The sequence below is a fragment of the Haliotis rufescens genome, unplaced genomic scaffold (genome assembly GCF_023055435.1).
Source record: "Haliotis rufescens isolate VD_foot unplaced genomic scaffold, xgHalRufe1.0.p SCAF_3, whole genome shotgun sequence".
Lineage (NCBI taxonomy): Eukaryota > Metazoa > Mollusca > Gastropoda > Lepetellida > Haliotidae > Haliotis > Haliotis rufescens.
This window is the reverse complement of record NW_025964001.1, coordinates 57,989,540-58,014,451: the sequence shown is the minus strand read 5'-3', so window position 1 is coordinate 58,014,451 and position 24,912 is coordinate 57,989,540. Positions and strand designations below refer to the sequence as shown.

The 24,912-nt window shown below is 40.9% G+C and overlaps 2 protein-coding genes across 6 annotated transcripts; both read left to right on the top strand.

Moving 5' to 3' along the window:
* The first annotated feature begins 202 nt into the window (after positions 1 to 202).
* On the top strand, positions 203 to 7,168 carry LOC124151134 (coiled-coil domain-containing protein 97-like). Its single transcript, XM_046523478.2, has 4 exons — positions 203 to 974; positions 2,284 to 2,326; positions 3,611 to 3,770; positions 6,818 to 7,168. Exons 1-4 carry the CDS (start codon positions 345 to 347, stop codon positions 7,113 to 7,115), a joined length of 1,131 nt encoding a protein of 376 aa, XP_046379434.2. The 5' UTR covers positions 203 to 344; the 3' UTR covers positions 7,116 to 7,168.
* Positions 7,169 to 11,833: 4,665 nt separating this feature from the next.
* LOC124151135 (solute carrier family 46 member 3-like) lies at positions 11,834 to 23,128 on the top strand. Of its 5 annotated transcripts, none has more exons than XM_048403146.1 (7): positions 11,834 to 11,912; positions 14,492 to 15,369; positions 16,196 to 16,429; positions 16,609 to 16,692; positions 19,343 to 19,499; positions 19,647 to 19,744; positions 22,954 to 23,128. In XM_048403146.1, the coding sequence occupies exons 2-7, from the start codon at positions 14,496 to 14,498 to the stop codon at positions 22,989 to 22,991; spliced, it is 1,485 nt and encodes a 494-aa protein (XP_048259103.1). In that variant the 5' UTR covers positions 11,834 to 11,912; positions 14,492 to 14,495; the 3' UTR covers positions 22,992 to 23,128. The 5 variants fall into 5 exon arrangements, with proteins under 5 accessions (XP_048259103.1, XP_048259102.1, XP_048259101.1 ...); XM_048403145.1 differs by lacking the exon at positions 11,834 to 11,912 and adding an exon at positions 13,300 to 13,450; XM_048403144.1 differs by lacking the exon at positions 11,834 to 11,912 and adding an exon at positions 13,300 to 13,498.
* Positions 23,129 to 24,912: the final 1,784 nt, after the last annotated feature.

Below are 24,912 nucleotides of genomic sequence, written 5' to 3'. Positions count from 1 at the left end.
TGCATGTGGACCTCAGCATGTCTTGATTTCAAATTCATGACATGCAGGAGGATTTATATACGATTACAAAGCAAAACTAGTTGAACAAGGAGAGACTGCAATTATTCTTCAAATGGTGATTTTAACGCTTATCCTTATACTCTATATCCGTTTCCTTTTGTTTTTGTGCCGTACGTAAATCCTGAAAATTGTCCGTATTTTACGGAAATCAAACATGGCGACCACCATGGTTGTGTTTACGTTTTGAGAGAGAAGAGAACTCGGTAAAGATGTAAAAGCTTGCATGACCACACTGCTACATGTTAGTCTTGTCTCTATTGCACGCTCGTTACATCTAAATAAAAATGGATGTTGATGACAATTCTGATGAATATGTTGATGAGGCCATCAACGAGGCAACAAATGAAGGAATTCGTAACGAAGGCAGTTCTGATGGCGGTAGATGTGGAGAAAAGCTTGATGAACTGAAATCGAATATGATCTCACGTGTTGCCATGTCAGACGCTCATTTCAAACACCAACAAAGAGGAGAGCCTGATTTATCATATGAAGATAAAGTACAAATTGCAACTGAAGTTCTTTCAAAAGGTCCAGCCATGTTTTTGGCCCGATTTGGTCAGTTTCTTGCGGCAGAAGATGTAGAATATTTTGTTGACTTTAAAGGTGATTATGAAATCGACTTCTATTTGAAAGAAATTTTGAAACAACAAGACAAAGTTCACAACCAAAAGGTAGTGAAAAATAGGCGATATGCTGCCATGCAGGAATTGCTGAGTCTGGGAGAATACTTCAGTGAGGAGGAAATGAAGTGGCGGGACCCATTGCTATACGAACAGATGGTCGGCAACTTCCTGACGGATGAAGAAATACAGACTAAAGTGGATAAAACTGATCTGAGGTTTTCGAACATTCTGCTGAAACACATTGACCAGATAGAGGAAAATGCACTGTATGCCAGGCAGAAGGAGGCAGAGGTAACAAGTGATCCATAGAATAATACCGTATTCGACGTAATAAGCGCCCTGCTCTAATAAGCGCCCACGGCGACATTTGCTAATATTTTGGCTGGTGAACAATCCCAATTAGCATCCCTTCCGATTGATCAATGTACACAAGACTTATTCATTCGCGTATAATACGCACTCGTGTGTTATATGCACCCTTAGTTATGGGCTAGTTTCAGTCTGTAAAAACACGAAATTTATCTTTCAACTCTGTTTTTTTCCACCAAAATAATATCCTAATAAGAGCTCCCTATTTCTAATTTTGAGCGCGCCCTGGGCGCTTATTATGTCGAATACGGTAATTCATTTATCAAGAAACCTTTCAGCATGATCAGAGCTTTCTAATCATGCTAATCTGATTTAAATTTTCTGGAATTATAAATGTAAAGAATGGTGTGCAAACTCTGTAAATCCAGATAATGTGCACACCGGTTTTTACATTTATAACGTATTGAAGTTAATTCTTATTAATAAATATTAATAGCAGATTTACGCAAAGTGTGGACACCAGTTTTTTTACATTTATAACTCCATAAATTTATGCAAAAACATACTGAAGTCAATTTTTATTAATGAATTAAATATGTTAACATTTTCACAGGCTGCTTATTTAATCATTAACACACAATAAGCTGTGGGCATGAGGACGGAATCGGTGACATCGTTCAACACAATAATGTCACACAAGTCCTGCTCTTTCTATTAGGAGGAGGGGGCATGGGTGGCCCAGTCGTCTAAGGCGCCGCGATTCACTGTGCAGAGTTGCAACCCTTGGGCACGCCAGAAACCTGTGATTGTGGGTTCGAATCCCAGTTCGCCCCGATTATGTTTCTAGGTTTGTCAGCACCATACCCTTGCTCGTGGGTTTCACCGAAGTGGTAAACGTCTGAGACCTGCATCACTTCGGGCTTTCCTCACACATTAAGCTCACATGCCGCAATACTACTGGAATAATGTTAAAAGCGGCATTAAACCCAAATCACTCACTCACTATTAGGAGGAAACAGTAGTCTGTTAGTTGGCATGGCCTATTTTAGTTTTTCCTTTATGGAAACATACACAAAAACAAAGGCTTGTTTAGCCACAGAATCACTAGCTATTTAATGATCATTAAAGCTATTTCTTCTTTTCTATCACATTTTCATTCATTTTGACACTGATACCTTGTATCCTTACCATCTCAAGCCACAATGAATTTATTTTAAGATGTTTAACTTTTTAAATTTGAAATCGTCATCACTTTTAGCATGTTGAATTCATTATCAGTGTCTCATTCCAGGAGTGTCAGGAAGAAGAGGAAGAAGACAGTGAGGAGGAAGAAGGTGAGAATCACTCAGATACATCTTCCCGAGGCAAGAGAGTTAACTGACTTTAAAAGTCACGTTTCCACCCTTGCCGAACTAGGCTAGAATTCCTGGGCTCGATCGTTGCGCCACCAGTGGCTATTACGAGTTATGTCCTTTCTATGCCTCTCCTATTGACCGATTCAACCTCTCGTATCACTTGCGTTTGCTTCAAACAAAACGGTGGCGCCCAGTCTGAACAATCTGATCGATAATCAAGATCTATATTATGATAAAACGAGTCTTACATCGCGAAGTGCATCCAATCACGTGAGCACCTTGATTAAAAACATGAAAAGATTTAGAAAATATCTGTTGACAACGAGTTAGCGGTGCACATGCTTTGCAAATCCTGCAGTCGACCGAAATGTGCATGACACTTTACGAACCAGATTTTGATTTCGGTGCGCGATTTTGATTGGACTATGCATGGACTCGTTAGTCCAGCCAAAATGTAACTCCATAATACCAGCCTAGTCCGGCAAGGGTGGAAACTGGACTTTTATAGTCAGTTAACTCACTTGCCTCGGGAAGATGCTCAGATATGGCCCCATCCAAACACGTAGTAAGGATGTGATAATCCACACATACCAGAACTTTTACCATAAGCTTTCGGCATGTTCAAGTACTGTTGTAGGTGATGTGGCAATCATGTTGAAAAATGTTTATTGACCCTCTTCTCAGGAAATTCATTTTTATCTTAATGTGTAATTTAAAGTAGCAAGAGTCAAGATGCTCCATATGCAACTGTTTTTGCAAATTGTTTATTTTGTTGTTGTATGCCTGTGACAATCTGTGTCTATGATGTTTGCAAATATTCTAGAAAAATTCAGGTGAGCTACAGAGCCTTATGGCTGTCCTTCTGAATGTCTTATTTTACATAAAAATAGCAACCGCATTTTAAAAAACAACATCTATGCATAGTTATAAGATAAAATATCTGACTGGCATTTATCCATATCACTAGAAATAGTAGAATGGATCCCTCGAATATTATTGATCAAAGGTTACCTATACCTATTGCCCTAATTGTAGGTATGAGGTCAGTAGCAGATCCAGAAATTTGGCAATTCACCACAATTTTTGTATTGTAATTCTCATTTTTGGCATACTTTTTAATACAATTTTGGTGGCCTAATCCTGATGATACTAGAAAGCATGATAAGACAATTCATTTGTCAAGACGAATCAATATCAGGAACTTATGAAATGATGACCCTGTTACCATGGTTACAAGACATGATTTCTAGTGCTGTATTACAGAGATGGAGAGTAGCGGGGAAGATGAGGAGGCAGACTTCGGGCCAGAAGAAAAGAAGAAACTAAAGATCTCTGATGTTGAGAAACAGATGCTAAAATCGGAGTTTCTGCAGATCATGCAGGAGAGGTTCATGTCAGGGAAAGACCGGGACTTTGACTACAGGTAGGAGAATAATAGCGTGGCGTCTCCTAAATATCATAATGCCAACAACAAGAGATAATTTTTCAACCACAGGAATACAGTACAGGGTTTCGTTCCACAAAGCGATCGTAGCGCTACGATTGTCGTAAGCCTATGTTAAAGTATGTGAGTTACGATTGTCTTAGTGTTTCGCTTTGTGGAACGGGGCCCTGGTCAGTTTCAGAACGGGTCAGTACCAGACACATTTTTTAAAACCAATAAGTACATTTCGGCTAATTTATAGAATTTTCGAATACTGATATGATATTGTGCCGCCAATTATTCAAGGAATGCTTTTTTTAGAGTTTGGTGCCAAAATCCATTTGCTGCTGACAAGATATGACGTATTCCCATTTGAAGGGAGTGAGTGAGTGAGTATGGTTTTACGCCGCTTTTAGCAATATTCCAGCAATATCACGGCGGGGGACACCAGAAATGGGCTTCACACATTGTACCCATGTCGGGAATCGAACCCGGGTCTTCGGCGTGACGAGGGAACGCTTTAACCATTAGGCTACCCGAACGCCCCCCATTTGAAGGGAAGGTAATGCCCAATATGGTAAACAGAAGTGTAATGATGTTTTGAAGAACATTTTTTTGAGAATAAATAGACAATAAATTGGTATGGTAACAGTTATTCAAAAGAGCGTATATTCCTGGCGTATTTGATCCACGTTTGACTAGTTTTCATCCTTACAAATTACAATATGCCAATATGGAATCTATCTGGAGTGATAATTACGAAAGGCTATCTGTTGTTTTTTGGGTTTAACATTTGTTTAACCTACTTCATATTTTGCAAAAGGAATTATGTTTACCGTATTCGACGTAATAAGTGCCCCACTCTAATAAGCACCCGCGGCGATATTTGCTAATATATTGGCTAGTGAACAATCCCAATTAGCACCCATTCCCACTGATAAATGTACACAAGACTTATTTATTCGTGTATAATACGCACTCATGTGTTATATGCACCCTTAATTATGTGCAATTAAATTCTGGAAAAATATATCTGTTGTACATAAACATTTCAGGCTGTCAGCATAAACCACAAAATTTATGATCTTTCAACTTTTTTTCACAAAAATTTTATTCTAATAAGAGCCCTCTATTTCCAATTTTGAGAATGCCCTTTGCGCTTATTATGTCAAGTATGGTATAAGTGTTCGATCAACAATATCAGGCAACATTACTTCTGTGTTCTGCGGGGTAGACAAAAATGCCATACTTTGTAATTTGATTTCTGTAAATGTGGGGGGCACGGGTGGTTCAGTCGTTTAAGGCGCCGCGATTCGCTGTGCAGAGTTGCGTCCCTTGGGGATGCCGGAAACCTATGATTATGGGTTCGAATCCCGGTTGGCCCCGATTATGTTTCTAGGTTTGTCAGCACCATACCCGTGTTCGTGGGTTTCACCGAAGTGGTAAACGTCTAAGACCTGCATCACTTCGGGCTTTCCTCCCACATTAAGCTGACACGCCGTGATATAACTGGAATACTGTTAAAAGCGGAGTTAAATCCAACTCACTCACTCACTGTAAATGTGGAAATTAATGCATCTCCAATTAATACGATTGTTGAACCCTAGCCAAAAATGTGACTCATAATCAATGCGACCCCACCACCCCATCCCCAGTGGAATGATACATATCCTTAACTTAATCCAGTCAAACAGCAAAAAACACCACTTATTAGTGCTGAGTAGAGCACTTCCATAAAAAAAACAATAAAGAGTGTTTTCCTAAGAACATCAAACAGTTTATATGTTTACTCTGTTGACTGCGTTAAGGACGTTCGGAAGGCAATAAAATAATAAAACCAACAACGGTTCACTGATTGGTATGCTGAGAAGGTGTCAACAAGCTTGACACGAGTGGGTAGAACTCTTGACCCCAGCAGAGATAACTCACTGGATGCCCATTATGTTCCTATTTTTTGAATGGCACTATTATATATACTTGTTACAACTGCTGCTAAAAAAAATGTGTTTGTGTTTATATTCAAGTTGGTATTTCCACTATCCAAAGTGTGCAGCGAGGCCTTGTTATTGTTGATAGTCATTTAGAGACATAAATGCGAAGTTAATTAATGCGAGCAAAGACCACTCACATTTTTCGAATTTAATCCATGCTCATGTTAATTTCAAGATTTACAGTACCATTCAGGTAGACAAGAACACCAACTATGTTGTTTAATACTACCGCAAGGTAGCCAACAAAAAGACGATAAGATTTAATACTGCAGTGAGCAAGGACAGGTTGACAAAAATGCCAATGTTGTTTGATACCTCAGTCAGGTAGACAAGATCTCCTCTGACCAATGTTATTTGATACCTCAGTCAGGTAGACAAGATCCTCTATGACCAATGTTATTTGATACCTCAGTCAGGTAGACAAGATCCCCTATGACCAATGTTATTTGATACCTCAGTCAGGTAGACAAGATCCCCTATGACCAATGTTATCTGATACCTCAGTCAGGTAGACAAGATCTCCTCTGACCAATGTTATTTGATACCTCTGTGAGGTAGACAAGTTCACCTGTGACCAATGTTATTTGATTCTCCAGCCAGGTAGACAAGTTCACCTGTGACCAATGTTATTTGATACCTCAGTCAGGTAGACAAGTTCACCTGTGACCAATGTTATTTGATACCTCAGTGAGGTAGACAAGTTCACCTGTGACCAATGTTATTTGATACCTCAGTCAGGTAGACAAGTTCACCTGTGACCAATGTTATTTGATACCTCAGTGAGGTAGACAAGATCCCCTATGACCAATGTTATTTGATACCTCAGTCAGGTAGACAAGTTCACCTGTGACCAATGTTATTTGATACCTCAGTCAGGTAGACAAGTTCACCTGTGACCAATGTTATTTGATACCTCAGTCAGGTAGACAAGTTCACCTGTGACCAATGTTATTTGATACCTCAGTGAGGTAGACAAGATCCCCTATGACCAATGTTATTTGATACCTCAGTCAGGTAGACAAGTTCACCTGTGACCAATGTTATTTGATTCTCCAGCCAGGTGGACAAGAATGCTGACTATGATTCCCTGGAAACCTTAGGGAAGGATGAGGAGGAGCGGTACTTCGATGATGAGGAGCCATGTACACTTGACTCCCCACGAAGAACAGACTCACCACTGACCGATATGCCAAGACAGGTAGCTTCACTGATCCCAAAGCCAGAGGATGATAGTGAAATTAAGGACTATATGAGTTATGAAGCTGGGCCTGATATAAGCCAGGCAACCACAGATCTTAACAAGATGTCCGTCTCCCAAGTTGCTGCAGAGGGTGAGATGTTAGAGAAAGGTTGATGAACTTTCATTGATTTGAATGTATTTTTGTAAATAAAACAATGTTTTATAAATTAGTTGGTTGTCATTTTTGCATTTGCAATAATCTACCCAGCTCAGTTGAGATATGCAGTTATATTGTAGGAAACGGTGAATATATGGTTTTCTTTGGTGATGTTGCAGAGGAGCACACAGTCATACAACCTTCCCCTTGCAGATCTTATGAAGGAGCTCTGTTGGACAATTTGAGAAAAGGCTGGAATATGTTTTGGCAAAGATTGAAATAAAAGTTCAAACATTTGGATATACCATACATCATATGAAAGTTATTTCCTTAAAAGATCTCGGTCGTGACACATCGATAAATAATGTACATGTTTATCTACCTGTTATTTGTTCCAATAAAGTATGGGTTTATCTACCCGATCACCACACTCGGGGGAAATTATACCTATAACAATAGGTGCAGGACAAGTAGGACCCTCAATAATTGAGTGAGTGAGTTGGGTTTAACACCGCTTTTAACAGTATTCCAGTTATATCGCAATGTGTCAGCTTAATGTTGGAGGAAAGCCCAAAGTGATGCAGGTCTCAGACATTTACCACTTCACTGAAACCCACGAGCACGGGTATGGTGCTGACAAACCTAGAAACATAATCGGTGCGAACCGAGATTCGAACCCATAATCATAAGCTTCTGGCGTGCCCATGGAACGCAACACTGCACAGCGAATCGTGGCGCCTTAGACGACTGGGCCACCCATGCACTTGGACCTTCAATAAACCACCAGGCAGACTGGGTGCTGGCTCGATGCAGCATCTCAAACATCGAACCTGTTTTAACACCAGTAAGGGGATTCCCCTCAGTGGCAGAATTTTTCGTTTGAGGGACGATTTTACCTGTCGTTTGTTATCGTCTCTTTTACATGATTTCAATTTAATTTTGGTCAAGCATTTGTGATTAAGTATGGCTTAAAGTATCTGCTATGTTGCTAATGTTGACTTCACTTGCCCTTTAAGGAAAGGGGTTGGGTTTCTTCTCTAAACGTAATGTGAAAAAAGTGTTAATGACGCTAGCATTTATAGACTCTACGTTGTCACAGCAATGTATCAAAACAAATAATCATACATAAAATACCCCCTAATACTCCAATTATCATCTGTTTAAAATCTCAACTAAAAACAGTTCATTGTACAATTCCGACTATATCATAAGCATGTGTTTATGAATCATCAAATAGTGTGATACCAGGCCCCGGGATCATGAAACCAACTTAAGACCATATTTTGTCTTAACTCTTATGATTAAGACTTAGACTTAGCTAAGATTTTGCTAAGACTGTAAGCAAAATCTTATAAACTTAAGACAAACTTCGTGCTTAACAAAATTTGAGGTAAGACCACTTTCATGATCCCGGGGCCTGGTGTTCGCGAAAAGGTGAATGTATCCTGACCCACCAGTGGTATTCATCACAAACACTTGCAAAGGCAAGTCATGCGGATTGAAATCTTGCCAGGGCTCTACTAAGTAAATGAGGATCTGCACATGTCATATTAACTACACCTTTAAAAAGTTAAGATTGATCCCACTTGTACCATGTCTCTGTATGCTTTGGTGTCATAACAAGCATTTATTGGCGAACATTACCGTGGTATATGTATATGTAACGACTGAAATGACAGGAAATATAATTTTGAACTAAAGTGATGATTAACTTCAAAGACTAGTATGGTAGGGTCAGCTTCAAGTATGAGCATAGCTTTTGAGAAAGGCATGGCAGACCAAAACGTGCATTCATTCTATTCAACCATTTAAAGGACCCGTGAAGATCCGGGGTAGAATAGGTCTTCAGCAGCCCATGCTTGCCGTTTAAAGGTGACTATGCTTGTCGTGAGAGGCGACTAACGGGATCGGGTGGTCAGGCTCGCTGACTTGGTTGATGCATGTCATCGATCCCAATTGCGTGGCTCGATGCTGATGATGTCAATCACTGGATTGTCTGATCGATTATTTACAGACCGCCGTCATATAGCTGGAATATTGCTGAGTGCGGCATTAAACAACAAACAAACAAGCCATTTAAAATGATGGGGCCATGAGAGGCTCAATCGTTTGTCGCGCCGCTATTTGCTGTGCGGAGTTGTGTCCCTTGACCAGGCCAGAAACTTGCCACCGTAAGTTCAAATACCAGTTTGCCGGGGCCGATAATGTTTATAGGGTTGTAAGCACCGTACCCGTAGACACGCCATGATACAACTTGAATACTGTTCAAAGCGACGTTAACCTAAATCACTTTAAACTTCAAACTTTAACTTCAAAGACTCCGTCTCCGTGGTCTTATGGTAGAGCGTCCGACCGGAGAGCGGAAGGTCCGGGTGTCGATCCCCGGCCCCTTCATACCAAAAGACGTTAAAAGATGGTACTTGTTGTTATCCTGTCTGGCGCTCGGCATTAAGGGGCTAAAACAAGGACTGGTCGGCTCGGAGTCAGTATGCTGTTGTTCATGTTAAACTGCGGCATGGTATCTCAGTGAGCTAGCACTATAAATCGGCATCAGTCCGGACTAGTACAAGCAGCCACACACACACACACACACACACACACGTCAATGCACGTCGCTATATATGTGCAATAATCTTTGACGCGACGTTAAAACCCATTTCACCTCACCAAAGACTGTTTGGTCCAAACATGCGTGTGTAATGTCACTTTGCCCTGAAAATACCCCCTTTGGGTGGTAATATTCAGGTATCCTCACAAAATACCTACATGCTGAAATCGCCGCAGTCCTATACAACAAAGTTAATGGTCCAGTAAGCAGCTATTACGCTGCCAGTTTGACTTATCCTCAAGTTGTCCAGTCTTACAACATTCAAATACAAAATCACTGAATGACAAAATTAGAATTATTTTATTTTCACATGTTAACATGTATAACATATGTCGACATGTGTCAGAATATTTATTTATATAACATAAACAGTGCATACATGTACATGTCATACTATTTAATCATTTCAGCAGTAATATTTTTAAATGATCTTAATTTTTTTAACTTGCTCAATATTTAGCAGGTCAACCAAGTTTTAGTAAATGTCTAACAGAACGCGATCGTAGTCTTCTGGCTGACGAACCGCAGTCGTGTGGTTTCTTCGTGTGGAAAGGGCACGGGTGGCCCAGTCGTCTGAGGCGCAGCGATTCGCTGTGCAGAGTTGCGTCCCTTGGGCACTTCAGAAACCTATGATTGTGGGTTCCAATCCCGGTTCGCCCCGATTATGTTTCTAGGTTTGTCAGCACCATACCCGTGCTCGTAGGTTTCACCAAAGTGGTAAACATCTGAGACCTGCATCACTTCGGGCTTTCCTCCCACATTAAGCTGACACGCCGATATAAATGGAATACTGTTGAAAGCGGCGTTCAACCCAACTCACTCACTCACTCTTCGTGTGGATGATTGCGTGTGTGTTCAGTGGTATATCTAAAAATAGTGCCTGTTCTGGTAAGTTTATGTGGAATTCACATATTTGGGATAACCAAAATGCAGGCACCCTTCCTAGCTTAATTTCTCTCGGTTTATTACTTTCCATATAATTCCTACTCCTGGAGTATAACACTACATCAGTGGGTAATTTGACTTTGTTGTTTTAACTAAGCGTATGTCACGATATGGCTTGAATTCTGCGGATGTGACAATAACTCACTCACTCACTCACTCACTCACTCAATCACTCAATCACCAACCCACCCACTCACTCACTCACTCACTCACTCACCCACACCTACCCACCCTCCCTCCCTCCCTCTAGACCCGTGAAGATCCAGGAACTATGCTTGTCGTAAGAGGCGACTAACGGGATCGGTCGGTCAGGCTCGCTGACTTGGTTGATGCATGTCATCACTCCCAATTGCGTGGATCGATGCTCATGATATCAATCACTGGATTGTCTGGTCCAGACCCGATTATTTACAGACCGTGGTCATATAGCTGGAATACTGCTGAGTGCGGCGTAAAACAACAAACCAACCAACCCTCACTCTCTCGCTCACTCACTCGTAGTGATTATGGGATGTGTTTGTTTTGGAAGCCATTATTTACAAAGCAAACCCTCTGTGATAACCTGGCCACACATGGACCAAGCAGGGTCTCCTCGCGGGTCGGGGTCAGAGCACATTACAATTGTTTCACGACCAGATAACACATCTACGGTTCTGCTCATTGTGATAGGTGAGGGTTTACTTGGTATTATTATTATTGCTGTTTAATGCATGATCAGATAGCTTCTTATTTTAAATACATAATTGCATGTATCTATGTATGTGTGTGTGTGTGTGTGTGTGTGTGTGTGTGTGACGTGGTTAAAGCGTTCGCTCGTCACGGCGAAGACCCGGGTTCGATTCCCGACATGGGTACAATGTGTGAAGCCCATTTCTGGTGTCCCCCGCCGTGATATTGCTGGAATATTGCTAAAAGCGGCGTAAAACCGTACTCATCACCCACTGTATACGAATAAGCCGTAGAAGCCCCAGACTTTGTGAAATGTGCTCCTGTGGATACATAGAAAACGAATACCATTTCCTATTGACATGTACTGCTTATGATAACCTACGTAAAATTTATATTTCTGATAAATATTTTACATATCCATCCCTGTATAAATTTAACACATTAGTGTCATTCACCAATCCTGTTATAATAAGAAACATTGTTTATCTTTCATGTTAGTCATCTTCGCTCTTGCAGACAAACGGCTGTAATTGCTGTAACAATGTAATATGGGCCGATGTCCAACAAACACACCTGAATAAAGAGCATTGAGGTAAGTTATCATTCGCGACCAATTCGTGTTATTCCGGGACAAGCCGAATAGCAACTCGTGCCTCTTTCGTGGCCATTTATTCGACTTGGTTCCGTCTAAGCGCAAACGGGCATCGCTAAAAGAATTGACAACTCGTTGCGTAATGATTCACGTATATTTCCCCCATTTATCATATGTATTCCTGAATGCTACTGAAAACATATTGGGACTTCCATTATTATACAGTATTGTTAAACACATTTAAATGTATCTTGGGTATATTTTAAATGCAAGACATATGTAAAATCAAAAATTATTCCTGAGGGATTCTTTGGCCGAAGTAATTGAAGTCATACGCGCATTCTGATTGGTTTGTCGTATTTTCGCACATAACATTCATCGAAAGGGGGACGAAATTCGTCACCACTCGCCCCTTTCCGTAACCTGCTATTCGGCTTGTCCCGGAATAACACGAGTTGGTCACGAATGAGGGGGACGACTCTTCTTTTAGGTTACAGAAAGGGGCGAGTGGTGATGAATGGTAAGTTATCTGAAATTTTGAGAGTTGTCTCCCCTGTTTTTTTTAGGGGCGACGTGCTAATTGATTCTGGGAGAAAGTAAAAAATCTTTAAAATGAGACCTCAGGAAGTATTTTTGAATAGTAGCCCTATTTCATGAAATAAGTATTATCCCTGAAAATTTAAAACAAAATATGTTTTATATAAAACTGTTTGATTGACTTTACAGAAGTTAGCGAGTTAATAAGAAAACATAAGACAACTTTATGGATAACAAAGTTTGGTTTATTGCATGTAGCGACGTTTAGATGTAAATTGTTACACAGCCTGGTTCCCTGGGTATGCTGCGCTGGCGCTACACAGATCACATTCGTGACCAACTCGTGTTATTCCGGGACAAGCCGAAAAGCGACTCGTGCCCCTCTCATGGCCATTTTTGCGACCGGGTTCCGTCTTAGCGCAAACGGGCATACCTAAAACAATTGTCAACTCGTTGCGTAATGGTTCACATATCTTTCCCCATATATTATATATATTTCAGGTGCAATTTAAAGCACATCGAGATATGCGAAGTTATACAGTATGCTTGAACACATTTAACTGTGTCTTGAGTATATTTTTAGATGCAAGACATATGTAAAATCAAAAATTATTTCTGATGGATTCTTTGACGAAGAACTTGAAATCATACGCGCATTCTGATTGGTTTGTCGTATTTTCGCACATAACATTCATCGATAGGGGGACGAGTCTTCTTGCAGGTTACGGAAAGGGGCGAGTGGTGACGAATGCACAGATCAGTGAAGCGCCAGCGCAGCATACCCAGGGAACCAGGCTGATTCTCACAACGTTATCAAGCTGGTGTGACTACAACCATGTGACGAGACGTGTACATACATGATATTTCGTGATAAGCAGATTAACAATAACAACACGTAATAGATAACAAGTAGCACACATATACTTGGACGAAGCTATATGTACAGTAAGAATACCAAATGGCACACAGGTATTGAAGCACACAGGTATTGAAACACACAGGTATTGAAGTACACAGGTTTTGAAGCACACAAGTAATGAAGCACTCAGGTATTGAAGCACACGTTTTGAAGCACACATGTATTGAAGCACACCGCTAATGAAGCACACAGGTAATGAAGTATACAGGTATTGAAGCACACGTTTTGAAGTACACAGGTATTGAAGCACTCATGTTTTGAAGCACACAGGTAATGAAGCACACGGGTATTGAAGCACACGGGTATTGAAGCACACAGGTAATAATGAAAATGTCATAGTGACAAATGATGGTCTACTTTTCGGCAAAGCTGGAAGTTTGTGAAAGTACACTCGACTGCGTGAGTACAGCATAATAATGTCATGGCCAAATAGTTTTGTTTATTTTACGGCTTGCTTACAGAGATATCTGGCCAGGCTGCGCATTAATCTTTCACTACGACTATTTATAGCAAAGTACTTATTGGTATCGCTAAATCGAATTACACTCAAATAATCTGCACGGATTTTGTCTTTGCGGAATTCGTGTTATATTATTGTCATTTGTATATTGGCTTTAAGTATTATCAACGATTAGCATATCATCATCAGTCACACGTGTCGTCATCTCTAAGTTGCTGTGCAGAGTTGCATCCCGCACGCCATAAAATTATGATTCTGGGTTCGAATCTCGGTTCGCCCCGATTATGTTTTTAGGTTTGTCAGCACCACACCCGTGCTCGTGGGTTTCACCGAAGTGGTAAACGTCTGAGACCTGTATCGCCTCGTGCTTTTCTCCCACATTAAGCTGACATGCCGTGATATACTCTCAATACCGTCAAAAGCAGCGTTAAACCCAACTCACACACTTACTCTAATCTTTCAATTTGCTGTTCGACGTTTTGTTAGCCATCTATATTTGCTGACAGTGAAGTGAAATATGATTCTTTGGAAATATCTGGTGATGATGTTCAACCCGTTTGCAAATTTTATGTCAGTAATACATGGAATAAGCAACATTTATGTAACATTACATCGACAAAAACAATCTTCTTGTTTATCATTGAAATATATTATCTTTCGCAGGTTTATGACTCTCTGTGGACGCAAAATGGCCGTTATTAGATGTGGCAGACGGCAGTTTGATCTGAACCTCATAACAGTTGAACCAGTTTTGTTTCTTTACATGATCGGATCTTTTCTGACATACCCAACCTTCCAGGCCTTTGTGTACAACAAGATCTGCATTAACAGCTACAACGAGACTTTCTGCACCAGTCTGCAGAACAAGACGTTCCAGGAGGACCACAAAACAGAAGAGGATTATGTCCAGTCACAAACGTCCTACTGGATTTTGAAGAAAAATGTTGTGGAACTTGTTCCGTCATGCTTCATGGTTGTGTTCTTTCTTGGACCCTGGGGTGATAAAATGGGTCGGAAGCTGCCAGTAATACTCCCATGTTGTGGAGCAATGTTGGCTTCCGTCACCTACTTAATCATGTCAATCTTTCCATCTATAAAAGAAGAATACATGTATATCGGGTTTGCTGTAAATGGGTTGTCCGGTGCTTTTTCAGCTCTGTTGATGTCCGTGTACAGCTACGTGACGCACATTGCTGATCCCGCCAATAAAACGGTGCGAATAGGGATCCTGGAGTCCATGACATTCTTTGCTGCAACAGTTGGGGTGTTTGTATCAGGAGTCATGCTGGACAATACAAGCTTCGTATTCGTCTTCGCGTTCATAACTGGAAGCTTCTTTTTAGGAATGTTATACGCTATCATACGTCTAGAGAACATCACAGCCAACACAAGACCCGAGGGTGAAGGCATCTGCGCTTACTTGTGTCTGTCCTCCATCAAGGAGTCTGGTCGTTGTGTGATGAAGAAGAGGCAGGAGAAGAGAAATCTCTATATCTTCATTCTGCTTGTTGTCTTCGTCATACTTGAACTTGGAACATCATGTGAGTGAATCCATGGTTTACTTTTCAACCAAATCAGTAAATACGCTTTCGTGTCACTGGATTTTCTGGTCCATCGATCGCATGGTTGTCTGGTTTGTTTACAGACCGCCATCGCATGTCAGGGGTACTGCTGTGCGCTATCCATCTTCCCGAGGCAAGAGAGTTAACTGACTATAAAAGTCCAGTTTCCAACCTTGCCGAACAAGGCTGGTATTATGGAGTTACATTTTGGCTGGACTAACGAGTCTATGCATAGTCTAATCAAAATCACGCACCGAAATCGAAATCCGGTTCGTAAAGTGTCATGCAGATTTCGGTCGATTGCAGGATTTGCAAAGCATGTGCACCGCCAACTCGTTGTCAGCAGATATTTTCCAAATCTTTTCATGTTTTTTAATCAAGGTGCTCACGTGATTTGATGCATTTCGCGATGTAAGACCCGTTTTATCACGATATACAACTTGATCATCGATCAGATCGTCCTGACTGGGCGCCGCCATTTTGTGTGAAGCAAACGCAAGTGATACGAGAGGTGGAATCTGATTGGTCCATAGGAGAGGTTCAGAAGGGACATAACTGGTAATAGCCACTGGTGGCGCTACGATCGAGCCCGGGAATTCCAGTCTAGTTCGGCAATGATGGAAACTGGACTTTTACAGTCAGTTAACTCTCTTGCCTCGGGAAGATATGCGCTATCAGGCAACAAACGTGATTCGTAAACTGCGAACTGTGTGAGTGGCGGTGCGTCGGATAGGGCAGGACATGCTTTACCCTTTTCCTGAACAAGTAAGTGGGTGTTCATATTTGATGTCTGGTTATTCTTCAGGTGAAATTGACGTCCTTTTCCTGTACACAAGGCGAGCTCCTCTCAGCTGGACTTCAACAACGTTCGGTTACTATAAGGGTCTGGAGAACTTCACTCGCAGTCTTACCCTGGTCACAGTTATGCCTCTATGCAGGAAGATGAGAGACACCACTTTAGGACTATGGGGCCTGGTGTCCAAGATCATCGGCCTGGTGATGATTGGTCTCAGCCCGTGGACATGGCTTGTATTTCTAGGTGACTTTCAACACGTATATGTTTACAGGGCTTGACTCTAATCATGTTGATATTGCATTGTTCTGAATATCATTTCAGATGTTGAATTTATAAACATCTATGTATATAAACATCAAAAATCATTTAAGTTAGGTATTCGCATTTGATCCATGACCTAACATTATGATTTTATGTTTCAGTGGTAATATTTGCCATGTTTCAAGGCTTTCCAGCAGCTATTGTTCGGTCACTGATGTCCAGTATGGTCAGCCAGGCTGAACAGGGTAAGGCTAAGATCAAACAGTGAACTGAACGGGGTAAGGTGAAGATCGTGTTTAACATACTTAGATCATATCTACTGAACGTGGTAAGGCATGCAATGTACAGTCAAGTCTCGTTAGTCCGACAATCGGCTTTATCCGACACTTATGATGGGAACCGATTTAATCAGTGCTATTCAGACCCGTTAATCCGACAGTCTCGCACTCCGACTCCGACACACCTAATTTACGACGAATTACCGAAATCACTCATTAATCAGTCTCGTTAATCCGACACAGTGATCAGCGTATTCCGTGGTCATCTGCCCGCCATACACAGCCCGTGTTATGATGCAAGACGAGTCGGCTGGTGGCTGCATATCACAACGGCTGCAGAGATAAACTTGCTTAATAAATAAACAATTAATGCTTTGAATAAAGAAAACAGGATAAATCACTTGCTTAGATTACCTCAATCTCATTCAAATCAGATACAAGTTCACGCTATCGCCGAGGACATCCCATTAAAGGTCACATCAGAACAACCTTTCACGAGCTATGACTCATTCGTGACCAACTCGCGTTATTCCGGGACAAGCTTCTTGCAGGTTACGGAAAGCGGCGAGTAGTGACGAATGGCAATGACTAACAGGACGTCAACGTTAGCCACTTAGAAAGCAGCTTTCTTAAACGTTGCGTCACCAGTTTCTAATTTGCGACTTCCATTCCAGACTATGATATTGTTAGCCAGCCTTAGCTAAGGCATGATGTGATTAACCAGGCTGAAAAGGGTAAGGCCTAACCCATGCCTAATGTTGTTAGCAAGGCTTTATAACAGAGAAACGCTCAGATCGTATCTGATGCACACTGCAAAGTGGAACAGGCTAAACTTATAGCCACAATCGCCAAGCAATTACCAAGCAAGTGACTTATCATAACTTCGTCACCATTACCGATGCTACCCACAAAGATACCTACATTTCCTTATTATCTCGAAAACTCTATTTCATGACCATACGCCCTTATTACTACCCATAAAAGTGACTAATGCGCTTACGAATGGCGCAGCAGAGGTCGCGAACTAGTCTAGATATCTGCTATACATCCGGGTACTCACTGGGAAAAAACAATAACAAAGGCAACAACTAGTCCCGGGGAATTGCTTTAGATCAGTGCCCCTTTAATGATGTCGTATTTGTTTTAGATGGTCAAGCTGGACAGGGTAAGGCGTATATCATATCTGATGTCGGCAGTCAGGCCGAACAAAGTAACTGTTTAGTCACAGCTACCGAGGTAGCCTATAGCAAGGCTAGACAGGTTGATAACCGAATCCATGTTTACATTTCATAGACGATCAGTCTAAGATTATGGTATGCACGGTGTGCAGGGCGGCGCTATGATTAATTAAATTCTTTTCAGCATGGCACGGAAACCAAATTCGTTTTCGTTTTGTATTATAGTTAGTTTTGTATTAATGATTAGGATTATGTAGTACATAAATAGGGGCGGTCGGGTAGCCTAGTCACGCCGAAGACCCGGGTTCGATTCCCGATAGAGGTACAATGTGTGAAGTCTATTTCTGGTGTCCCCCGCCGTGATATTGCTGGAATATTGCTAAAAGCTATACTCACTCACTCACTTGTAAATTAATATATATTCACTGTAGAAGAAAATGGAGGTTATTTTTACCTTCTAGTTACACCACAATCCAAGTATGTCCAATGAACTTGACCTATTACAAAATATACAGAGAGGCAATGAAATCATATGCGGTTTTATGAATTAAAGAGTAAATTTAAGACTGTTCTCCAACGCAAACGGTGAGTAAAAGGTAAGCAAAAAATGCATGACGGGTGTCTGTTTATGGTGTTTGATTTTGGTCGAATCCGAGTCTGAGCGTGGCCATATGACAAAACCATGGACACGATACGCAGTGGATAAATGAACATGGTCTATTTGCAACATCTGTATCCATGACCTTGAAAAGCAGAGATTGTCGGCATTACAATGCGTGTCCAACGAATGATCAGAGGATGCAACCCATCGGTGCCCTGAATAGCGGAATCAGTCAGTGGTGGGTTGCTTGACACATTTTAGTTTACAGAGCAGCGGGAAGGGGGAGCGATCGTCTTCGTCCTGTTGCACAGTGTGTGACGACAGAAAGACTGGTACATCGTCGTCAATCACCCCCGGCCGGACTACACAAGATTCATAAGAAAGAACCATGCGGCCGTCTTGCAGTTCTCGAACACCAGATATGAATCTAATCGAGCATATGTGAAGAACTTGGTCATCGTGTTCGATATCATATACGCCCTCACGCAGTGATGAAGACCTTTCTGGAGCCTTAGAGTTCCATCCATCCATCCACTGCTTGTGTTCATCCATCCTCTGTAGACGTCAAGCTTGCATGGCCGCCCGAGGGAGTCACTCTCCATATTGACTGTACAGGCCCCAGCATCATACGACGTTTTTGTGACGCCATTATCACATGACGATTTCCCGTCTCAGCGCTGACTCTGACCTGTTGCACACAATGATCCTTTCCACATGCTTTGAAATATAAAAAATATGCAAGTTTAAATTTGGTATGCGTTTTCCTTGCCTCTCAGTATATATATAAACACATGTATGCAATTGCTAAGCATCTGATTGTCTGCCTTTCTGTTGCAAGGACGACTGTTTGGGGTGGTGGCTGCTGTGGAAAGCATCGCAAGCATGTTGGCATCCCTCCTCTTCAATGAACTCTACCCAGCATCCCTGGCTTTCTTCCCAGGGTTCAGCTTCCTGTTGGCCGCTGGTCTGTGTGTCATCGCTGAAGCCATCATGCTGTGAGTGGCATATGTACTTTCCTGGTGCCGGTCTGATAAACGTGAATTCGTACACACAAACATTTTACTCTGATGCTTAACTAGTTTTCACGAAATAAAGGAACATACCTACTTGCACTGTATACTTACTAGTATGCGTTATTTTAGGTGGCTACATTTTGATCTCCGGAAAATGGTGCACGGTGACATACAACAAGAAACCAAGGAGGAAAAGACACCGACAGACAACACGTGGCGCAATAAAGGTGATTTTTTATAAGTAAATTTACATAATGTTATAATGATTATGTCGCGGTCAGCAACATTCCAGGTAAGTCACTGCGCTTTATATACTAGTAAAGTGGCATCTTCCCAAGGCACGGGAGTTAACTGAATGTATATGGCCAGTTTCCACCCTTGCCGAACTAGGCTGGAATTTCTTGGCTCGATCGTAGCGCCACCAGTGGCTATTGCGAGTTGTGTCCCATCTATGTCCCTCCTATTGACCAATCAGATTCCACTTCTCTTATCACTTGCATTTGCTTCAAACAAAATGCGGCGCACAGTCAGGAAGGTCTGATCGATCCTGTGACATTGAATAAGATTTAATGCAAAGTTATGTTTTGTACCAAATCTGAAACAATTTCGGTTTGCACCAGATAAAAGACTCCTGTAAGTGTTCCAATGGTTTAATTTGCCACACATGAACATGCCAAAATGTCAATTTACAAATCAATAGCGTGTGTGTCCATTTCTGGTTGCGATGCAAGCAACACATCTTCGTCTCATGGAATGGACTAGGCTTCGCACAAAGTCCTGTGGGATATCTGTCCATATCTGCTGGAGCATGTTTCGAAGTTCCTGGAGTGTCTGTGGTCACGTGGTTGACGTCGAAGGCGCCGATCCATCTCATCCCACACGTGCTCGATTGGTGAGAGATCAGGGGAGCGAGCCGGCTAGGGGATGACATTCAGGTTGTTTTGTTGAAGAGATTCCTGAATAAGTCGAGAAATATGACCCCGACGTTGTCATGTTGAAAGGTAATGCCTGGGCCATGACGACGCAAAAACGGTTGAACAACAGGGTCGATGATCTCGTCGCGGTAGCGCTGTCCATTGAGATTTCCCTCTACCACTATCAAACGGGTCCTATGTCTTGCTGAAATCCCATCCCATACAATAACGCTGCCGCCACCGAAGCGATCTTCTTCCATGACACAATGATTGACGTAACGTTCACCTCGACGTCGGTACACTCGAATCCGTCCATCGCTGTGCCTGAGGTGAAAACGAGACTCGTCAGTGAATAAAACTTGTCTCCACTGCATGGCCGTCTAGCGTAGACGCTGTCTGCACCACTGTAGACGTGCTTGACTGTGGTTTCCTTTCAAAATGGGACGTCTGACGGGTCTTCTGGCGACAATCCCTGCACATCTGAGGCGACGACGTACGGTTTGTGAAGATATTCGTCGAAGGCCAGGGGTGCTTCTTGCAGTCACTGTTGCTGGCTGGAATCGATTTCAAAGGTGTGTTGTTCGAATCCAGTTGTCTTGTTGATTATTGGTTACGCGTGGCCTGCCACTCCGAGGATGGTCTCTGACTGCATTCGTCTGTTGCCAACGTTGCCATAAACACCAAATGGTGTTTCTGTTGACGTTAAATTGTCTTGCAAAACATCCAATGACTCGATCCTGCTTCAAGCATACCAATGGCACGCAGACGCTCATTTTCGGACAGGCGTGGCATTTCGTAATGTTGAATAATTGCGTAATTTTGTTGTTTTTCTGAGTGGTTGTCAGCACGATCCTAAACAATGCATATGGAATCCCGTTAACGCACATGTTTTTTTACCCATTCTTAGGTAGTGAAATGCATGGGGCTTGCATAAAAGTCAACTTTTGCATGGAATGCATGCTTTTCTGTTACAGTTGCGTTTTTGTGACTTGATTCAATACATGTACTACAATATTGAAAACCAAACTTTACTTGTTTGAAAAATACACTTAAATATTGGTGTCACAGGAACTTTTGTTGTTGAGTATATATTGTAATTAAACGGTCCTGACTTCGAGAAGAGCCTTGATTGAAAACATGAAAATATTTAGAAAATATCCGTTGACGCCGAGGTGGCGGGACACATGCTTTGCAAATCATGCAATCGACCGAAATCAGCACGGCAGTTGACGAACCGGATGTCGATTTCGTTAGGCGATTTTGATTGGACTATGCATAGTCTCGTTAGTCCAGCCAAGATATAAATCCATAATTCCTGCCTAGTTCGACAAGGGTGGAAACTGGACTTTTATAGTCAGTTAACACCCTTGCCTCGGGAAGATGATATAATGGAGTCTAAAGCAAGGCAATCCATTGGTTGAAAACATGAAGAACGACCTCCGGTATCGCGGCATAATGACACACAATCACTCGAGTTACACATTGTAACCATCCTATCGTATTTGAAAAGAAATGTTCTATAAGTAACATATACTATAAACCACAAACAAATATCACTGGCAAGTAAGAGTGTAATTATTGTTCCATTCCCACCTAGCCAAGTCTAAAAGTAATCAGATAAACAAGTGGTACGTCAACATGAAACTTTAAAACCTTTTAACACCAGAATGAACTATTTACAGTGTATTCGTGTCTTAATGCAAGGTGAGTGACTAAAAATGTAGAATATCAAAAAGATGTCTTGTACCATAATAGCAGTATGTTGCTTGTCAGTAAGTTACTCTAAAAAATACAGCTTCTAACAGAACATGTTTGCAGCTGCCCAGCCAGGTGGTTGGGATATTTCCTAACATAACACAAAAAGTAGTGTCATTAAATAGGCAGAGTTGGTGCATATCAGACGTGCAGTTTGTTTTTCAAAGACCAAGAAATATCAGTTTCTAGATTTCATATCACATAAATTACTTGGAAACAATTTCACAATGATATTTGTTTAGGAAAAACGACGACATGGGTCAAATTATTTCCAATGAGGCTTCTTTAGGGGGCAAAAGGGTCGTAATCATATTGGCAAGTTCTTGAGTCACGGAAAGTGTGCCAATATATGTTATGTTTCATCACCATGTTATTTGAACAATAGCTCATAATATGTGATAGCTTATTGATTGGAACAGCTTACCGGATACGTGAAACATTAATCCTGATTATGAGCGTTATTTGCTTGATAAATTAGTCATTTTCCCCACAATATCAGCACGGTTTAGGCCAAGTTTGATTGCTGATAAACTAGTGTTTTGAATTTGGGACTATAAACTTGGTCCGGTATTGGCAAATATTTTAAACAGATTCAATTGTATATGATAGTGTCGTTTTACAAAACCATTTCTGAATTATTTAGAATATCGTGTTGTACTGATATGATTTTTTCCATCTGGCAGTAGAAATGTATGTTGGGACAAAAATAAAATCAAGATCTTATTTGATACAGCAATGTAACTGTTTGTTATTTTCTCTTGTTTCAGGTGACTTGCAGACAAATGCAGTTATGACACACATGTAACGAACGTCTTCCCGTATTCGACTTAATAATCGCCCAGGGCGCTCTCAAAATTAGAAATAGGGGGCTTTTTTGGTGAAAAAACAGTGTTGAAAGATAATTTTCGTGGTTTATGCTGACAGCCTGAAGTGTTTATGTAGGACAGATATATTTTTCCAGAAATTATTAGCCCATAATTAAGGATGCATATAACACACGAGTGCGTATTATACGCGAATAAATAAGTCTTGTGTACATTGATCAATCGGAAGGGGTGCTAATTGGGATTGTTCACCAGCCAATATATTAGCAAATGTCGCCGTGAGCACTTATTAGAGCGGGGCGCTTATTACGTCGAATACGGTAATCATGATCTAACTGAAGCTTTTTTTCTGCATGCTCTATAACAATTAATGTTCAAATATTTTATGCTATTGACCATTGAACATTTCCTAAATTAACTGCTATAACTATATACAACATACAGTAAGTCAATAATCAAGTGTGTTGTTGTTTGTTATAAAATGCGTCCATTCATTCGTTCGTTCGTTCGTTCGTTCGTTCATTCATGCATGTTGTCCTTGCTATATATCTAAATAATGGATTCAATAATTATTTATATGATATATTGTTATGTTGTATGATAGTTGTTGTTTTTTTAATGATAAACACCGCATGCTTTATTTTTTATGAAAAAAGGTACAGTAAATTACGTTTATTATTACGAACACACTTATAACGAACGGACGGATATAAACTGATTTTTTTGTCCCGGCCATTTTCTATATATTTCATCATGTAAACTTGATATATATAGTTGATGGACATGCTTATAACAAATACGGCTATATCGAACTCACTGTGTGGGTCGGTGTGTACACTGTCAACGACAGTGTGCATGTTTGTAACGAACTTTTAATATCTGAACTGCTCACGTGTTACCTAGATGTATACCTACATGAATATAAATTATTTAAGATCTATTTAGACCAACTCTGATAATATCATAATTTGTACCTCATCTTGTGTTTTTGAAGACAGCTGTAGCAGTTTTCTTTGAACTAAGCTGCTTTGTGGTAACAATTCAAACGAATTTTGTTTCTTACATTTGGCATCCATCTTCATTGCCACATGTTTACTGTAAATGGTGTTGAACATTAACGATATATTACAATTATTAAACCATCCATTCATTAGAAGCAAGTTAAAGTCTGTAACGTAAGAGTAATCTTGGGATGATTACAACAAATTAAAGGCAACTATGGGAGTAACTTTAGAAATGCCGAAAATAGGTAAACTTATATTAATCTATTATTAATGTTTTGCTGCAGACAACTGAAACAATTGTTGATGCGAGATGAAACCCTATTAATTTACTCATCATGAATCTATAACTAACAAATAAACAAAATTGTATGCAATCTATTATCCTTTTGAACTGCATTTACATACATGTGCAGCAGGTAACTGCAGTTTGCTTTGCATGACCAAGCAGGCATGAAGTTTCATAAGCTTCATTATGCTTGGCAAAGGATGGCGGAATGATGAGGATTAGATGGAACGACGCTGATGGAAGATTACCCCAGGTCGAAGTCACGCCCGTCTAACACGATGACAGGTTTAAGGATGATGATTCTTTTTATTTATCAGCAATTACGGCTGGTGTTTTACATAAAGAGGTTGAATTAGATTAGTTAACCATTTAGAAGTAAGTAAAACAAATTGAAATAAAACTGGCAAATGGCAATGCATTACGCATAGCTAACGTATGCCACAGGGTTACCCATAAAACAAAAACGGAAGAGCTAACGAGACTAGTTGAAATAGTAGGCAAAAATGGGATAATCCTTGGTGACTTTAATGCCCACAGGCCTTTTGGGGAAGACAGGGAGGATTCGTGCAAATTCGGCAAAATCGTAGGGAATTGGGCTGAAGACGACAATTT

Bases quoted from the DNA above. Each gene is read 5' to 3' on its own strand.
- LOC124151135 (XM_048403141.1), top strand. From the start codon at position 13,388: ATGTACAGTAAGAATACCAAATGGCACACAGGTATTGAAGCACACAG. The intron at 13,435-14,491 runs GTATTGAAACAC...TATCTTTCGCAG, and splicing joins ACAGGTATTGAAGCACACAG to GTTTATGACTCTCTGTGGAC. The intron at 16,430-16,608 runs GTGACTTTCAAC...TTTATGTTTCAG, and splicing joins GACATGGCTTGTATTTCTAG to TGGTAATATTTGCCATGTTT.
- LOC124151134 (XM_046523478.2), top strand. From the start codon at position 345: ATGGATGTTGATGACAATTCTGATGAATATGTTGATGAGGCCATCAAC. The intron at 975-2,283 runs GTAACAAGTGAT...GTCTCATTCCAG, and splicing joins CCAGGCAGAAGGAGGCAGAG to GAGTGTCAGGAAGAAGAGGA. The intron at 3,771-6,817 runs GTAGGAGAATAA...TTGATTCTCCAG, and splicing joins GACCGGGACTTTGACTACAG to CCAGGTGGACAAGAATGCTG.